Source organism: Anomaloglossus baeobatrachus, chromosome 1 (genome assembly GCF_048569485.1).
Source record: "Anomaloglossus baeobatrachus isolate aAnoBae1 chromosome 1, aAnoBae1.hap1, whole genome shotgun sequence".
In the NCBI taxonomy this organism is placed as follows: Eukaryota; Metazoa; Chordata; class Amphibia; order Anura; family Aromobatidae; genus Anomaloglossus; species Anomaloglossus baeobatrachus.
The window spans coordinates 927,484,626-927,503,649 of NC_134353.1; the positions used below are offsets into that span (position 1 = coordinate 927,484,626).

The 19,024-nt window shown below is 49.3% G+C and overlaps 1 protein-coding gene across 1 annotated transcript in view; it reads right to left on the reverse strand.

Annotated features, from left to right (window-relative positions):
* Window positions 1-391: 391 nt before the first annotated feature.
* Window positions 392-19,024, reverse strand: part of FECH (ferrochelatase) — a 67,988-nt gene continuing 49,355 nt past the window's right edge. The window contains exons 9-11 of the mRNA XM_075343361.1: window positions 6,893-7,057; window positions 3,857-3,916; window positions 392-3,407 (exon numbers count right to left, since the gene is read on the reverse strand). Coding sequence (XP_075199476.1) covers window positions 3,273-3,407; window positions 3,857-3,916; window positions 6,893-7,057 — 360 coding nt within the window. The 3' untranslated portion in view covers window positions 392-3,272. The remainder of the gene's footprint in view (window positions 3,408-3,856; window positions 3,917-6,892; window positions 7,058-19,024) is intronic.

A 19,024-nucleotide genomic window follows, 5' to 3' on the forward strand; every position in this document is an offset into this window, starting at 1 on the left:
TCTGATGGATTTTTTTCTTTTTTTTCAGCCTCAGGATGTTCTGTTTCACCTCAATTGAGGGTTCCTTAGACCGCATGTTGTCTGGTCACAGCAACAGCTTCCAAATGCAAAACCACACACCTGTAATCAACCCCAGACCTTTTAACTACTTCATTGATTACAGGTTAACGAGGGAGACACCTTCCGAGTTAATTGCAGCCCTTAGAGTCCCTTGTCCAATTACTTTTGGTCCCTTGAAAAAGAGGAGGCTATGCATTACAGAGCTATGATTCCTAAACCCTTTCTCCGATTTGGATGTGAAAACTCTCATATTGCAGCTGGGAGTGTGCACTTTCAGCCCATATTATATATATAATTGTATTTCTGAACATGTTTTTGTAAACAGCTAAAATAACAAAACTTGTGTCACTGTCCAAATATTTCTGGACCTAACTGTACATTTTCTAAAGATCTCTTTATCTATACTATTGTATAGGGCTCTTCTCCACTTGCAATTGCTATGTGCGAGTGCGATCCGATAAAAAAAAAAAATCGGATCGCGCTCGCACCAGTATTAATCAATGAGGCCGTGTCCTCTTGCTAAATTGTTAACGGCACGACTCCTGCTCTCGGTGAAATCGCAACATGCTGCGATTTGCACCAAGTCCCAGCTCTCGCACCCCATGCAATCCTATGGGAGCGAGAAAAAAAAAGTCAGAATCCGGGTGGCATGCGCATGTCATACAAGTGGCATACGCATGTCACACGGATCCTTGACACTTGCATACCGCGTCAGACTGGCTATCGGAGGAATCTCCAGTAATCCCAGGCCTGGCCGCGGTTACATGCACTGAACTCCGGAGTGCAGCCTGAACAGCGAGCGCAGAGTGATTGCTGTTCAGTTCAGCACAGCTGCAGACAGACCGGGCTGAACTCCAGAGCTCAGGTGACAGTTCCGGAGTTCAGTGCATGTAACCGCGGCCAGGCCTGGTATTACTGGAGATTCCTCCGGTGGCCAGGCCTGGTATTACTGGAGATTCCTCCGGTAGCCAGTCCACCGCTGCTTGCATAAACACTCACATAGCACTCGCATGACGCGAGGAAAAAAAAACAAAAAAAAACACACACCGTACGCAGACCACACGCAGATCATACACAGGACACTCGACTCACATTTGTAGCCGAGTGTCGCTGTGATTTTTTTTTAAACGCAAGTAGAGAAGAGCCCATACAGGGACGGTTAGGCAGGGATTAGCAATATGCACCCAGAAGTGCTCATGGTACTGGGTGCATATTGCACCTGACAGGTTCCCTTTAAGTATGACGGGGACGCCCGCTTCAAGGCTGGATAGGAAGAGTCTTGTAAGACTAGGTTATCTGTAAACTAATCATACACTTAGGACTCAATTCACCATGAAAAGTCGGTTTTTGCTCTCGCTCTTGTAGTATTCATTGTAGCTTTTTTGCATAAAAATGGTGTGGTATATGAATTTCGTGCAAAAACAAACAAAAAAAAAAAAGAAATAAAACTACCCTCCTTCTCCCCAAGTTCCACTAGAAAGTTGTACAGTTAAGCCCGCTTTACACGCTACAACATATCTAACGATGCGTCGGCGGGGTCACGTCATAAGTGACGCACATCCGGCATCGTAAGTGACGGAGTTGCGTGTGACAGGTACGTGCGATTGCGATTGAACGTAAAACTGTTCATTGACTGCACGTCGTTCATTTGCTAAAGATTGAACGTCAGGTTGTTAATCGTACCCGGGGTAGCACACATCGTAGTGTGTGACATCCCGGGAACGATGAACAGATCTTACCTGTGTCCTGCAGCTCCCGGCCGGTAATGCGGAAGGAAGGAGGTGGGCGGGATGTTTAAGTCCCGCTCATGATCGCCCCTCCGCTTCTATTGGCCGGCTGCCGCGTGACGTCGCTGTGACGTCGAACGTCCCTCCCACTCCAGGAAGTGGATGTTCGCCGCCCACATCGAGGTGTATGGAAGGCAAGTACGTGTGATGGGATTTAATTGTTTGTGCGACACGGTCAACAAATTGAACGTGCCGCACATACGATGGGGGTGGGTACGATCAAATACGAGATCGTATGCTTAATTGTAAGGTGTAATGCTGGCTTTGAATGTTGCAAAAATCTGGCGACTTCATGAAAAACAGTTGTTATGGAGGAATTAGCAAAGAAAAAAAACAGTGTGAAAATCCAACAAAAAAAAAAAAAAAAAAAAGAGGCAAACAGAAGATATACTTGGGGTAATAAAAACTGCAAATTAACACTAGAAGTCCCAGGAATTTCGAGCTTCATAGGATTCCAATGGTAGAAATATTAAATGACCCCTCTCTGGGACTTCTAGTGTTAAAAAAAGTGTAAGGGGTACTTTGCATGTTGCGATATCGTTGGGGGTCAAATCGAAAGTGACGCACATCCGGCGCCGGTAACGACGTCGCAACGTGTAAAGCCTAGGAGAGAAGATGAACGAGCGTGAAACAGTCAAAAATCGGTGATCTGTGTCACGTCGTTCATTTCCATAATTTCGCTGCAGTGACGGTATGATGTTGTTCCTCGTTCCTGCGGCAGCACACATCGCTGTGTATGAAGCCGCAGGAGCGAGGAACATCTCCTACCTGCGTCCCGTCTGCAATGATGAAGGAAGGAGGTGGGCGGGATGTTTACGTCCCGCTCATCTCCGCCCCTCTGCTTCTATTGGCCGCCTGGCGTGTGACGTCGCTGTGACACCGCACGACCCGCCCCCTTAGCAAGGAGGCGGGTCGCCGGCCAGAGCGACGTCACAGGGCAGGTAAGTGCGTGTGAAGCTGCCGTAGCGATAATGTCCGCTACGGCAGCTATCACGAGAGATCGCATCTGCGACGGGGGCGCGTACTATCGCACTCAGCATCGCTAGCGATGTCACAGCGTGCAAAGTACCCCTAAGGCGCAAAGAAAAAAAAAAAAAAAAAAAGAATAAGGAATCAGAAAAACCATTCAAGGTCTATGTCTGTAAAACAAGGTTTCAGAATAAAACCAAACGCATCTAGAGGCGTTTGGTTTTATGGCCGCACGTGTCTATGGCCGCACTGCACTATTTCACATAACGACGCGAGGACATTTAAATCTGTCATTGGAAGTAACGTAGAACAAGAGAGAAACTCAGCATCTCTGCAATTAATATAAAAAAAATATGCAAATAAAATGCATGATCAATAAAAACATACAAATTGTGTTAATTTTGAAAAAAAAAAAAAAATATATATATTTCATCATCATTTTGAGCTTGTGCGACCTCACAGCTTCTGCTTCGCGAAGAATTCCTTTGCCTCTCCGCAGACGGGATTTACGCACATTGGGCAGCGTAGAGTTAACTGTTTCGAGCAGATCTCATTGGACTTGATATGGGAAAGGACTAAGTCGGCAAGAGCCTGGAAGAAAAAAAAACAAAAACAAAAAAAACCCCAGAAATTAGAGGTAAAGCTAAATTAGACAAAAGAAAGCCGATAAAATGTAAACATTGTAGCACACGTAAAAGAGCGCTGGATACAATCAAATAGAGCAAAACTAAGGCAAATCTCCAACTTTTCCCTGATTGATTGCTCCGTGCTGCTTTCCACCATTCTCAATCCCGGGCACCCCTGGGAAGACATTGTACAAAGGAAACCTTGTGACTTGTAAGCACCGGCTGTCTCTTCCAATTGTGTGCGGTGTGTATCGCCTCCTCCACGCGAGGCTGGGAGTGTTTATGCTAACTTGGCTTCTCCCCACTTAAAAAGGGAATGGATTTTTTGCGTATTGTACCGGCGGTGAGAAGCGAGAACCAATAATCACCGTCCCACGGTCAATAGCATTAAACCTAGTTTAACAATACTGATACCTTGGAGAACAATGGATTTCCATTAAGAGATTCGGACCGTCTGATGTTCTCAGCTCCGCACTGAAAGAGTCGAAGAGAAAGAGGAATGAGTCTCGCTGAACACAACACGCGAGGCAAGAAAAGTCATGGATGCAAACGGGACCGGGAGGGGGAAGAGGACGGAGCTTTTACTTTTAGATTATTGTAATGCAGGGCATTTATGTATATTATCATGGCTAAGTTTTTGTTATTTATTACTTTTTGGGATTCTATAAGAATGTGATATAAATGGCGGCTGAAACCCCAGCAAAGTTATAGGTCAGGACAGGCTGCCGACGGAACAATGGCTGCTCCTTGCGTCTCAACTGTCAGAGGAGCAGCGTCATGATCCAAGGAGAGTAAGCAAAAAAGTTTTTTACTTCGGAATTGGCTATTTTTGCTCCAGCTCATTTTTAAACCTTTAACAAATGGCGAGTCTGTACATATGTGATTATTACAGCAGCACTTAACATGTGAATAGGCGCAGGTGGAGTGGAACTGTTAGGGGTACTTTGAGACATCGCTACTGCGATATCGTCGGGGTCAAATCGAAAGTGACGCACATCCGGCGTCGCAACGTGTAAAGCCTAGATGCACCGAAAAACTATCGCAAAAGCGTTGTAAAATCGGTGATCTGTGTAGTGTCGGTCATTTTCATAATTTTGCACCAATAGGAGATACGATGTAGTTCCTCGTTCCTGCGGCGGCACACATCGCTGTGTGTGAAGCCGCAGGAGCGAGGAACATCTCCTACCTGCCTCCACCGGCTATGCGGAAGGAAGAAGGTGGGCGGGATGTTTACGTCCCGCTCATCTCCGCCCCTCCGCTTCTATTGGCCGCTTGCCGTGTGAAGTCGCTGTGACGCCGCACGACCCGCCCCCTTAGGAAGGAGGCGAGTCGCCGGCCAGAGCGGCATCGCAGGGCAGGTATGTGCGTGTGAAGCTGCCGTAGCGATAATGTTCACAAGATATCGCATGTGCGACGGGGGCGGGGACTATCGCGCTCGGCATCGCTACAATCGGCTAGCGATGTCGCGGCGTGCAAAGTACCCCTAAGAGGCAGATGATGGCTGAATAATACAGCCATCATCTGCTTGTAAAGATGTGAGCTCGGCGTTCGAGACAGCATCAAATGCAGGGACAAGACATGTGACCCAACTGTACATCATACGTTATGGAGAGGGTTAATTTAGAACACAAAAAAAAACAAACAGACAAAAAAAAAAAAACACACTTTAGAGATTTTTTTTTTCTACTGCATACACCAATCAATAAAATGGATTCTGAGACTTGTTCAAAAACAAAAATCACAACTAAAAACAAAAAAAAAAAACAAAAACAAAAAACAAACAAACATCATTAAAAAAAGGTATTAAAGGGAACCCATCAGGTGCAATATGCAGCCAGACCCACGAGCAGTTCTGGGTGTATATTGCTAATCCCTGCCTAACCGTCCCAGTATACACTAGCATAGATAAAGAGATCTTTAGAAAAGGTATTTGTAAAGATCTTTTATCATATGCTAATGAGCGCAGGGACTAGTCAAGGGCGTTGCTTCCCTGGCTAGTCGGCCCAATTAGCATGTTAGTACGCTCCTGTGAGTGTGCTATTAGGCTAATGAATGTGCAGCGTCACAGGATGATCTCACCTCTCCGCTGCTATCGCAGTCTGACGCTGGATTTCGGCTCAGTGCATATGACCCTGGAGTTTCTATCATGTGCACGATGAAGCCGGGTGTACGGGTCCTGGCTTCAAACTGATGTAGTGCATATGACCGAAAGTCCGGGATCATAAGCACTGAGCCGAAATCCAGCGTCAGGCGGCGATGGCAGCGGAGAGGTGAGCGCAACCATCCTCTGACACTGCATGTTCATTAGCATGTTAGCATGTCCACAGGGGCGTACTAACATACTAATGGGGCTGACTAGCCAGGGAAGTAACGCCCAAGGGACTATTCTCATTAGCATATCATAAAGGATCATTAGAAATCCTTTTCTATAGATCTCTTTATCTATGCTAGTGTATACAGGGACCGTTAGGCAGGGATTAGCAATATGTACCCAGAACTGCTCGTGGTTTAACATATCTAAGGATTTTGGGATTTATTTTTAGATGACACATCAACGGATCAAAAATGGGCAGTTTTTGCCATTATTTATTCCTGTTGTTTTTTTTCTCATTTAGCTGTTAAACTAATTCTTGCATCTCTTTTCATAAGTGAGGCCTAATTTTTGTGTTGTCTTCATGCTTTTATTTTCCGACCAATATCGCCCCAAAAAAATTAGTGTGTGTGGCCATAAAAAAAATAAATAAAAAAAAAAAAAATTGTGAAAAACAAAAAGAACCAATAAAATAAATAAAATACAATTCCCTATCCAAATCAATTATTCTTATATATCAGACACTTTTTTTTATCCTTGACAGGGTTCGAGCTAGTAATAGAAAGCTGCCGCCAATCTACTATTTTCCTGCTTTTTAATTTATTTTTAATTTCTATACAACACAATGTTTTCCCCGTGAAGTATTAAATGACCTGTCGTGGAAGGGGGAGGGACGGTTCAACATTTTTTTGATCTGATTTCCCCTGTAACTGGGGCTGCTATGTTACCCAAGGTTACAGTGGAAATTCAGGATCCTGGCTGCATAGCAGCGATGACTGGGTCTTCTAGGACTCCGTAGCTCCTGTTGATGCCCCCTCGCTATAGACATTGATAACAAGATCACTGGGGCCAGAGCCGTTCGTGCTTCTTATACCGTATGCAGAAAGCTTGATCAACGATCAGGAAGGCAGACAAAACAACAAACCATCTCTGCCTTCTCTATGGGGATTTAGGCTGCGTCCGACAGCATCCTGCTCTGAAATTCATGGCGTCGCTATAATATGCATTGAGGCTTCAGAATGTCACTGCAGAGTATAATGCAGACCACCTACACATTTATAGTCTATAAGCTTACTTACAAAATTTATAATTTTTTTTTTACATTGCACTATGAAATAGTAAATTAAATAAAATGTTACCTCTTTGCCCAGATGCTTAGCATATTCAATATCCAGCTCATAGAGCGTTTCTATGTGGTCGCTGGTGAAGGCAATGGGGACGAGTAGAATATTTTTCCTCCCTTTCTCACATAGACCCTTGATGGTTTCATCTGTAGAAGGACCTAACCATGGCATGGGGCCGACCTGAGAAATCAGAGCACAGAAGACAGATTTATCACAACTTCCATTCCCTTTGCCATTAGTACATGGTCCTTTAATGTATGTATCATTACCATGGATGGCAAGAACAACAGACAAATCAAGTTTTGGAATAAATCAAGCTAGAGACATCACTCAAAGCAAAAATTACCAAGCTACGGTTTGTCTACTATGGACGCATCATACAAAGAGAGCAGTCACTGGAGAAGGACATCATGGTTGGAAGAATAGAAGGAACAAAGTGAAGAGGAAGACCAGCAAACCGATGGCTTGACACTTTATGACGACGGAGAAGACCCTGGTGGACCTATCTAGGCGGACAAAACCCTGGTGGACCTTCTCTAGGCGGACAAGACCCTGGTGGACCTATGTAGGCAGACAAGACCCTGGTGGACCTATGTAGGCAGACAAGACCCTGGTGGACCTATCTAGGCGGACAAGACCCTAGTGGACCTATGTAGGCGGACAAGACCCTGATGGACCTTTCAAGGCAGAGAAGACCCTGGTGGACTTTTCTAGGCGGAGAAGACCCTGGTGGATCTATCTAGGCGGAGAAGACCCTGGTGGAGCTATCTAGGCGGAGAAGACCCTGGTGGATCTATCTAGGCTGCACGGGATCGATATTCCTATAGAGCGTTCATCCATCAAGTCGCCATGGTGTCAGACAATAATAAGAAAATATATATAAATCAAAGCGCTTAGAATTATCATTTATAGGATGTACAATGTGTCGGGCATCCTGCTTATAAGGAAATATGGAAGGAGCAATGAACAGAGCTGCTTTGAGCCAGCTAGTACATTTTAATACATCAGGCCCTGCTCACAATAAAGAATGGCAGGGGCTACAGTGAAGCATGGCGGAAGCTCGGGGATGCCTACAGTGAAGCATGGCAGAGGCTCGGGGATGCCTACAGTGAAGCATGGCAGAGGCTCGGGGATGCCTACAGTGAAGCATGGCAGAGGCTCGGGGATGCATACAGTGAAGCATGGCAGGGGCTAGGTGATTCTCTATGACTGATTTGCTTCCTCTGGGACTGGAAACTTGCAGTGTGTAGGGTAAAATGGATTGAATCAAGTACCAGGAAATCCTAGGAGAAAAAGGTCATGCCTTCTGGGGAAAAAGCTGAAGCTTTGGTGTCATGGGACCTTCAACTGAACAATATAATCCCATTCTCTGATTCCATGGGTTTGGTTTCAGAAGAAGTCTAATCTACGGAGGCAGTCACAGTCACCTGACTTAACCCCTTCACGACTGGCCGATTTTTCGCTTTCCGTTTTTTTTTTTCGCCATTCTTTTTCTAAGAGACGTAACTTTTTTATTTTTCAGTCAATATGGTCATGTGAGGGCTCATTTTTTGCGGAACGAGCTGTACTTTTCAATGAAACCATAGGTTTTACCATATAGTGCACTGGAAAATGGCAAAAAAATTCCAAATGCAGAAAAAAGAGAATTTTGTTTACTTACCGTAAATTCTTTTTCTTATAGTTCCGACATGGGAGACCCAGACCATGGGTGTATAGCTTCTGCCTCCGGAGGACACACAAAGTACTACACTAAAAAGTGTAGCTCCTCCCTCCGAGCATATACACCCCCTGGATGACCACATCTAGCCAGTTTAGTGCAAAAGCTGAAGGAGGACATCCACCCACAAGTAGAGATAGAGTAAAACCCGGAATAACCGGAACCTCTGTCTACAACAACAGCCGGTGAAAACACACGGAACAAGAACTGCCAACAGGCAACAGGGAGGGTGCTGGGTCTCCCATATCGGAACTATAAGAAAAAGAATTTACGGTAAGTAAACAAAATTCTCTTTTTCTTCATCGTTCCTTATGGGAGACCCAGACCATGGGACGTCTCAAAGCAGTCCATGGGTGGGAAATAAACAGAAACTGAGAAGTAGGCAAAACCTAACTTCACAAATGGGCGACAGCCGCCTGAAGGATGCGTCTGCCCAAGCTCGCATCTGCCGAAGCATGAGCATGCACTTGGTAGTGCTTCGAAAAGGTGTGCAGACTAGACCAAGTGGCAGCCTGACAGACCTGCTGAGCCGTAGCCTGGTGCCTGAAAGCCCAAGAGGCACCGACAGCTCTGGTCGAGTGCGCCTTAATCCCCGGCGGGGGAGGCACCTGAGAACATTGGTAGGCATCGGATATGGCCGACCTAATCAAACGAGCTAGGGTCGGTTTAGAAGCCGAGAGACCCTTGCGCTGACCTGTGGTCAGCACAAAAAGAGAGGTGCACCGCCTAAGTGCAGCGGTGCGTGACACATAGATCCGGAGCGCCCGCACCAAATCTAAAGTATGCAACGCTTTCTCAAAGCGATGCACAGGGGCCGGACAAAGGGAAGGCAATGAAATGTCCTGGTTAAGGTGGAAAGGAGACACCACCTTAGGGAGAAAGTCCGGAGTCGGACGGAGAACCACCTTGTCTTGGTGAAAAACCAAAAAGGGTGACTCCGAAGAGAGCGCAGCCAAATCAGAGACTCTCCTGAGAGAAGTTATGGCCACCAGAAAGACCACTTTCTGTGAAAGACGAAACAAAGAAACCTCCCTAAGAGGCTCAAAGGGGGGTTTCTGTAAGGCCGTGAGGACCAGATTAAGGTCCCAGGGATCCAGAGGCCGCCGGTAAGGCGGAATGATGTGAAGGTGCGCACCTGGGCCAGTCGGGCGATACGCCGCTGGAACAACACTGACAGAGCCGAGACCTGTCCCTTGAGGAAATTGAGGGATAGTCCTAGCTGCAGACCGGACTGTAGAAAGGACAGGATGGTCGGCAAGGAAAACGGCCAAGGAGCATGGCCGGAAGAGCGACAGCAGGACAGGAAAATTCTCCAAGTCCTGTGGTAAATCCTGGCCGAGGAAGACTTCCGAGCCTGAGTCATAGTGGAGATAACCTCGGAAGGAATGCCTGAAGCCGTCAGGATCCAGGACTCAAGAGCCACGCCGTCAATCTGAGAGCCGCAGAATTCTGGCGGAAAAACGGACCTTGTGAGAGAAGGTCTGGGCGGTCCGGGAGATGCCACGGCACCTCTACGGACAGACGGAGCAGGTCTGGGTACCAAGCTCGCCTGGGCCAGTCTGGAGCAATGATTATGACCCGACGGCCCTCCATTCTGATCTTGCGCAGGACTCTGGGCAAGAGAGCTAGAGGGGGAAACACGTAGGCCAGACGGAACTGGGACCAATCCTGAACCAGCGAGTCCGCCGCCAAGGCCTGAGGATCGTGGGAGCGAGCCACGTAAACTGGGACCTTGTTGTTGTGCCGGGATGCCATTAGATCCACTTCCGGAGTGCCCCACTTGCGGCAGATTGACCGGAACACTGCCGGATGCAGGGCCCACTCTCCGCTGTCCACGGTTTGACGGCTGAGATAATCTGCCTCCCAGTTTTCTACGCCTGGGATGTGGACTGCGGATATGGTGGACTTGGAGTCCTCCGTCCACTGAAGGATACGTTGAACTTCCAACATTGCTAGGCGGCTGCGAGTCCCGCCCTGGTGATTGATGTAGGCAACTGCTGTCGCGTTGTCTGACTGGACTCGAATGTGCTTGCCCGCCAACAGGTGGTGAAAGGCTACGAGAGCTAGGAGCACAGCTCTGATTTCCAGCACATTGATCGAGAGGGCTGATTCGGACGGAGTCCAAGTGCCCTGTGCTCGGTGGTGGAGAAACACTGCTCCCCAGCCGGATAGACTGGCATCCGTGGTGAGAATCACCCAGGACGGGGCCAGAAAGGAGCGTCCCTGGGACAGAGAGAGGGGCCGAAGCCACCACTGAAGAGAGCTCCTGGTCTGTGGCGACAGAGCCACTAGCCTGTGCAAGGAAGAGGTCCACTTGTCCCAACAGCGGAGAATGTCCAGCTGCAGGGGACGCAGATGGAACTGGGCAAAGGGAACCGCTTCCATTGACGCCACCATCTGACCCAGCACCTGCATGAGGTGCCTGATGGAATGACGGCGGGGCTTCAACAGAGAGCGCACCGCCAGATGTAGGGACTGCTGTTTGACTAAGGGCAGCTTCACAAGTGCCGGCAGAGTCTCGAATTGCATCCCTAGGTACGTAAGTTTCTGGGTCGGGGTCAAAGTGGACTTGGGCAGATTGACAAGCCACCCGAATTGAACAAGCGTGGCGAGAGTGAGCGAGACACTCCGCTGACAGTCTGCACTGGATGAAGCCTTGACTAGAAGGTCGTCCAGGTAAGGAATCACTGCCAACCCCTGGAGGTGCAGAACCGCAACCACTGCTGCCATGACCTTAGTGAATACACGAGGGGCCGTGGCTAACCCGAAGGGGAGAGCCACGAATTGGAAATGTTCCTCTCCGATTGCAAAACGTAGCCAACGCTGGTGTGAAACTGCAATTGGCACATGCAGATAGGCATCTCTGATGTCGATGGATGCTAGAAAATCTCGTTGGGTCATTGAGGCAATGACCGATCGGAGAGATTCCATGCGAAAGTGCCGCACCTGAACATGCTTGTTGAGAAGCTTGAGATCCAGGATGGGCCGGAAGGAACCGTCCTTCTTGGGGACTAGGAAGAGGTTTGAGTAGAAACCTCTGAACCGTTTCCGGGCGGGAACCGGTACAATTACTCCGTTGGCCTGTAAGGATGCCACGGCCTGAGAGAAGGCGGCGGCCTTGGAGCAGGGGGGAGTTGACAGAAAAAATCTGTTTGGCGGGCTGGAAGAAAATTCTATCCTGTAGCCGTGGGAGATGATATCCCGCACCCACTGATCGGAGACGTGTTGGAACCACACGTCGCCAAAGTGGGAGAGCCTGCCACCGACCAAGGACGTTGCTGGCGCAGCCAGAGTCAAGAGGAGGCTGCCTTAGTGGCAGCGGCTCCTCCGCTCTTCTGAGGACGCGGCTTCGTGCGCCAGCTGGGTTTTCGATCCTTGGCTGAGTTAGTGGACGAGGCTGAGGGCTTAGAGGATGACCAGTTAGAGGAACGAAAGGAACGAAACCTCGACTGGTTCCTGCCCTGGACAGGTTTCCTGGTTTTAGTTTGTGGCAAGGAAGTACTCTTCCCGCCAGTAGCTTTCTTAATAATTTCATCCAGTTGTTCACCGAACAGCCGGGTCCCAGCAAAGGGGAGCCCAGCAAGGTACTTCTTGGAAGAAGCGTCTGCTTTCCACTCTCGAAGCCAGAAGATCCTGCGGATCGCGAGGGAATTAGCGGAAGCCACCGCCGTGCGGTGAGAAGCCTCCAGAATAGCAGACATGGCATAGGATGAAAAAGCCGAAGCCTGGGAAGTTAAGGCAACCATTTCGGGCATAGAGTCCCTGGTGAGGGAATGCATCTCCTCGAGAGAAGCAGAGACGGCCTTAAGAGCCCACACCGCTGCAAAAGACGGGGAGAACGAGGCCCCTGCCGCCTCATATACAGATTTGGCCAGAAGGTCAACCTGGCGGTCAGTGGGATCCTTAAAGGGGTGGTTCACCCATTTTTTTTATTTTCTGTCGAAGTTCTACTTACAATTCTAGGTATTTTCTCCATTGGCTTGTATTTCCATTTCTGGCACTGAGCGGCGCTATGCTGCACGCTCAGTGCCTGTCACATGACCCCCTGGAGCTGTGGCCGCCGGCATCCTCTGACGTCCCGGCATTTCCGGGCTCTCAAACAAGACGGGTACGTCACAGGATGCCGGCGCCACTCAGATTGAGTGACAGGGCTGTGGGCGGTGACTACCGCACGTCACAGCTCAGCATCGAGGGGAGGATCCGGAGGACGTCAGTGTGGAGCCGGCGTCCTGCAGATGGTGAGACACGAGGCGCCAGTGTGCAGTGCAGGGGGGGGGGGGGGGTCTTCAGCTGAATCCCCCCCTGCACGTAAGTATGTGATCACACTGTCCACCCGCCCGCTCTGCTGCGATGTCAGGAGAGCGGCCGGTGTCGGGCAGTGTGATCATCTGCTCCTCCCAGCAGCAAGACACTGACAGGCATGTCACCGCTGTGCTCTGCCATCTGTCCTGCTGCATGGGACCAACTGTCTGCACTCTGTCACCTGCACCACAAGTCACAGAGTGGAGACAGTTGGTGACAGAGCACCTCTGCCCCCCCCTCTTCTCTCCCCACTCTCTTCTCCCCCCCTCTCTCTCTTCTCCCCCCCTCCCTCTCTCCCCCCTACCTCTCTCTCCCCCCCTCTCTCTCTTCTCCCCCCCTCCCTCTCTCCCCCCTCTCTCTCTTCTCCCCCCCTCTCTCTCTTCTCCCCCCTCTCTCTCTCTTCTTCCCCCCTCTCTCTCTCTTCTTCCCCCCTCTCTCTTCTCCCCCCCTCGCTCTCTTCTCCCCCCCTCGCTCTCTTCTCCCCCCCTCGCTCTCTTCTCCCCCCCGCTCGCTCTCTTCTCCCCCCCCTTCTCTCTTCTCCCCCCCTCTCTCTCTTCTCCCCCCTCTCTCCCTTCTCCCCCCCTCTCTCTCTATTCTCCCCCTCTCTCTCTTCTCCCCCTCTCTCTCTTCTTCCCCCCCTCTCTCTCTTCTTCCCCCCCTCTCTCTCTTCTCCCCCCCCTCTCTCTCTTCTCTCCCCCCCTCTCTCTCTTCTCTCCCCCCTCTCTTCTCTCCCCTCGCTCTCTTCTATCCCCCCCGCTCGCTCTCTTTTCCTCGCTCTCTCCTGGCATGGTCAGTACAGAAATCTCTCCAATCGTGGAGGGGTGAGAGGGAGTAATAAACATGGAGTCCCTACTGTGTCTGTGTATTTATTTCTAATAAAGTATTTTTCTCTGTGTGATGTCTTTTTTTTTTTTTAAACCCTTTGTTGGAGATTCTTAATGGCCAGGTTAAACTTGGCCTGACATTAAGAATCTCGGGCTTTATACCAGCTGGTAAAACATAGCTGGTATTAACCCCTTATTACCCAGCGTGCCACCTGCCACCAGGGCCACTGGAAGAGTTGGATACAGCGCCTGAAGATGGCGCTTCTATGAAAGCGCCATTTTCTGGGGCAGCTGTGGACTGCAATTCACAGTGGGGGGCCCAGAAAGTTTGGGCACCCTGCACTGTGGATTCCAATCCCCAGCTGCCTAGTTGTACCTGGCTGGACTCAAAAAGTTGGTGAAGCCCACATCATTTTTTTTTTTTAATTATTTCATGAAATTCATGAAAAAAAAGGGCTTCTCTATATTTTTGGTTCCCAGCCGGGTACAACTAGGCAGCTGGGGGTTGGGGGCAGCCCGTAGCTGCCTGCTGTACCTGGCTAGCATACAAAAATATGGCGAAGCCCACGTCATTTTCTTAAAAACGTTTTCAGGGAAAAACCTTTATAAAAAAAAAAAATGCTTCCCTGCATTTCTATTGCCAGTGAAAGTAACACCAAGCAGCGGGGGCTAGCAGCCAGTAGCTGCTTTGGTTACCCTTAGCAATAGAAAATGCAGCGGGAGCCCACAAAAAATGTGATTTTTTTTTTTTTCATTTTTAATGAATTTTTTTAAAAAAAAATCGGCATGGGCTTCGCCCATCGAGCACCAGAGCATTTTACTGCTCAATTCATCCCAAGTAATCAGATGACTCCAGTGTCGGCCGATTACTTGTTCTGTGTCCCCCTGCATCCATCGCAGCGTGTACGGGCTGTGAGGTCAGCGGAGTGGAGACAGTGACATGCTCTGCTCTGACACATAGTGTGCTGCATGTCACTATCTTTCTCCACTATGGCACTTGTAGTGCAGGTGACCGGATGCTACATGTCACTAACTGTCTCCACTATGGGACTTGTTGTGCAGGTGAGAGTGTATACAGTTGGTACTATGCAGCAGAAATCACAGAGTGGGGCAGTTAGTGACATGTATCATCCGGTCACCTGCACAACAAGTCCCAGAGTGGAGACAGTGACATGCTCTGCTCTGACACATAGTGTGCTGCATGTCACTATCTTTCACCACTCTGGGACTTGTTGTGCAGGTGACCGGATGATACATGTCACTAACTGCACCACTCTGAGACTTGTTCAGGTGAGAGTGTATACAGTTGGAACAATGCAGCAGAAGTCACAGAGTGGAGCAAGTTAGTGACATGTATCATCCGGTCACCTGCACAACAAGTCCCCAGAGTGGATACAGTGACATGCAGCACACTGTGTGTCAGACCAGAACATGTCACCAACTTACTCTGCTCTGTCACCTGCGGTGCTGCATGTCACGTTTTTTGCCGCGATTTGGTGCCTTTTTTGCTGCGTTTTTGCTCACTGCTGCTTTTTAATCAGTGCACAATGCCATTAAAGATTGTTGATGAAAAAAAAAAAAAGGTCTGATGTCATTTCCTTATTCAAAATGTTCATTGTATGCAGGAGAGCAGACAGCAGCTGCAGAACTACAAGGCTCAGCATCCTCCATTCAGTAGTGTATGCAGGAGAGCAGACAGCAGCTGCAGAACTACAAGGCTCAGCATCCTCCATCCAGGACTGTATGCAGTTTTTTACCCAAAAAGAAAAAAAAAATGACATGGGCTTCGCCATATTTTTGTATGCTAGCCGGGTACAACAGGCAGGTATGGGTTGCCCCAAACCCCAGCTGCCTATTTGTACCCGGCTGGGAAACAAAAATATAGAGAAGCCCTTTTTTTTTTTTAATTATTTCATGAATTTCATGAAATAATTTAAAAAAAAAAAAGACGTAAGCTTCGCCTAATTTTAGTGTCCAGCCGGGTACAACTAGGCAGCTGGGGATTGGAATCCACAGTGAAGGGTGCCCAAGCTTTCTGGGCACCCCCACTGCGAATTGCAGTCCGCAGCCACCCCAGAAAATGGCGCTTTCATAGAAGCGCCATCTTCTGGCGCTGTATCCAACTCTTCCAGCTGCCCTGATGCCGGGTGGCTAGCTGGGTAATAATGGAGTTAGGGCTAGCTGTATATTATCAGCTAGCCCTAAGCCCGAAATTCATGGTGTCACGCCAATATTAGACATGGCCACCATGAATTTCTAGTAATGATAAAAAAAAAAAAACACGACACAGAAAAATATTTTTATTAGAAATAAAACACAACACAATTAGTGACTCCATCTTTATTGAAATAAACCCCCCTCCGCAGTAATCCTGGGTTAGGGTCCCGCGCCGTCCAATCCGGATCCAATATCATCTGATCGGTTTTGCTGGAAGGCAAAGCGATCAGATGATGTGTCAGGTTAAACTACGTGAATCACATCATACATCAGCTGATTGTATAAAAGCCGATTATACAATCAGCTGAAGCATCAGTGCAAAAAAAATAAATAAATAAATAAATACTCACGTCTGTGCTGATTACCGGCAGCTCCTGCAGGGGAGTCTGATCCTGTCCGATCGCTGCAGGAGCGGCCGGTAATCAGCTGATGAAGTCCCCTGATGGCAGGATCAGCTGATAGCCGGCCGGGCGCGAAAAAGCCGGCGAGACTACGATCAGCTGATGCGTCAGGTGACTGCATCAGGTGATCCACCGCCAGGTCCTGCAAGCTTCGTACGTGCCCCGGGGAGACTGCACACAGCCAGAGCGGCGCTACCGAGACAGGGGCTGGAAGCGGACATGGCACCGGGACCCTGCAGACAGGTGAGTATGACATACACACACACATACACACTCACACTGTATATTACACACTGTATATACACACACACTGTATATACGCAGGACACACTGTATATACGCGCACACATACACTGTATATACGCGCACACACACTTTCTTCCCCTGGCTGTGCAGAGCTGCTGCTGTCTCTGTATGATTGATCTCAGTGCATCCACTGGGAAGAGGCAGGGAGGAGGGTTTGGGTGGGAGCAGAGTGGGTGTATTAGACACAATGGGTGTGTTAGATAAGCCAGACACCGCCCTAGAGCCACAAAGAATTCTGGGACTTGCAGGAACTGAACACAGGAAGTCAGAGGAGAGATTAACCCCATCAGAGCTGGAGCCAGCAATGAGCATGTGCTGCTAGTGCACAATAAAAGGTAATTTTGCTGAAAAAACATAATAGATGTGTTGAGGGGCACATATTAGCAAGATTTATCAGAAAAAAAAAAATCAGTTTTGGTAACTGGACAACTTCTTTAAGTGAGCTGCCATCGGCCACAGACACAACTGTCCGAGCTGAGATTCTAGACACCGGAGGATCCACCTTTGGTGAATGAGCCCACTCCTTGACCACCTCTGGTGGAAAGGGAAAACGGTCATCAGAACTACGCTTTGGGAAGCGTTTGTCAGGACAGGCCCTGGGCTTGGTCACAGTGGCCTGAAAACTGGAGTGGTTAAAAAACATACTCCTTGCTCTCTTAGGTGAGGTAAACTGGTGTTTTTCTACCAGAGAGGGTTGTTCCTTTGACACTGGTGGACTGAGGTCCAGTACGGAATTAATGGACGCAATCAAGTCACTAACATCCGCATCCCCTTCAGATAGATCAATGGGGTACATAGAGGTAGCGTCCGAGCCCACAGTAAAGGCATCCTCCTCGCCCTGCAATTCAGCTCGTGAATCAGAGCCGTGGGACGAGGAAGGAGAAGAGTCCCTGCGTCTCCGTTTAGGAGGACGGGGTCCGGAACAGATGAAAAATTCTCTGTGAGCTCTGCAGAGCGAGTCGGAGCAGCAGAGGCACCCTGAGAAGGGGGCTGATGCATGGTCAGCAGAGTCCGGGACAGCTGTCCCATGGAGTCGGCAAAGGACTGGGAGATAGCTTTAGAAAACGATGCTACCCAAGCCGGGGGTTCATCCACAGGGGCCGGAGCAGCCGGAGGGACCCCTGGGGGGACTCCAGGCCGAGGCACCACCATGTTAAAGCAGCATCACAATGTGGATATGTGCTCTGTTCAGGCAGTATGAGCTGACATGCAGTGCATATAGAGTAAAGTCTTGCAGCCTTGCTCCTAGTGAGAGAGACATGCTGCTGAGGTGGAGGCTCTGCAGTAAAGAACACACTCCTTCAGAATGACCCTCAGAGAGTGTATAAGAAAGTCCACAACCAGAGGTTGTGGCTTACCAGACCGTTTTGTGTGCCCTCCGGATTCCACAGCTTGGACCCCCAGACAGATGCAGAGCTGCAGCAGCCAGCGCCGATCAGTGTGTAAACGTTGATAAAATGGCGCCGGAGTGAGGAGGGGGGGCGGGGTTTAGTCCAAGAGCGGGAACCGGAGGGCCAAGGAGAAATACAGGGGAGGGAAACATCTCCTCAGAGAGGAGTGTCCTCCCCTGAGCTGAACGGCCGGTGGGCGGCGCCGCACTGTCCCCCTGCATGACTGACATGCAGGGGCAGTGAAACCGAAAGTAGGCCGCAGCCGAAGCCGGGGCCTAAATTTTACAATGCGGCCGTCGAGCAGGCACCCTCGGCGCGGTTCTCAGGAGAAAACCAGAGAACCGGCCGGAAATCACAGCACAGTGACATAACACACACTCCCCACAATAAATGCACAAGGGACCCTTCAATAACGTCTCAATACTTAGCTTATGAGACGCAGGGCCAGGTCCATGAGGGGTGAGCGCTCCGTCCGGCAGGGTCCTGAAAGGGCTGCGGATGGAGACCGGTCTCCTGCAAAGCAGAGAGAACCGTGATGGCTCCCACTCCAAGCCAGAGCCCGAGGGATGGTGAAGGAGCGCGGCATGTGAGGCTCCAGCCTTGTAAATCAACCTTAACAGCACCGCCGACACAGTGGGGTGAGAAGGGACATGCCGGGAGTCCAGCTGGGACCCGCTTTTCTTCCAACTCTTTGAAATCAAAAATCAGATGAGAATGCATATGTGTGTGTGACCTCCTGAACACAAAGCATTGAACTGGCTAGATGTGGTCATCCAGGAGGTGTATATGCTCGGAGGGAGGAGCTACACTTTTTAGTGTAGTACTTTGTGTGTCCTCCGGAGGCAGAAGCTATACACCCATGGTCTGGGTCTCCCATAAGGAACGATGAAAAAAAATTGCAAAAAAGTGCGATAGCACTATTGTTTTTGAGAGATTTTATTTACTGTGTTCACTATATGGTAAAACTGATGTGTGGGTGTGATGCCTCA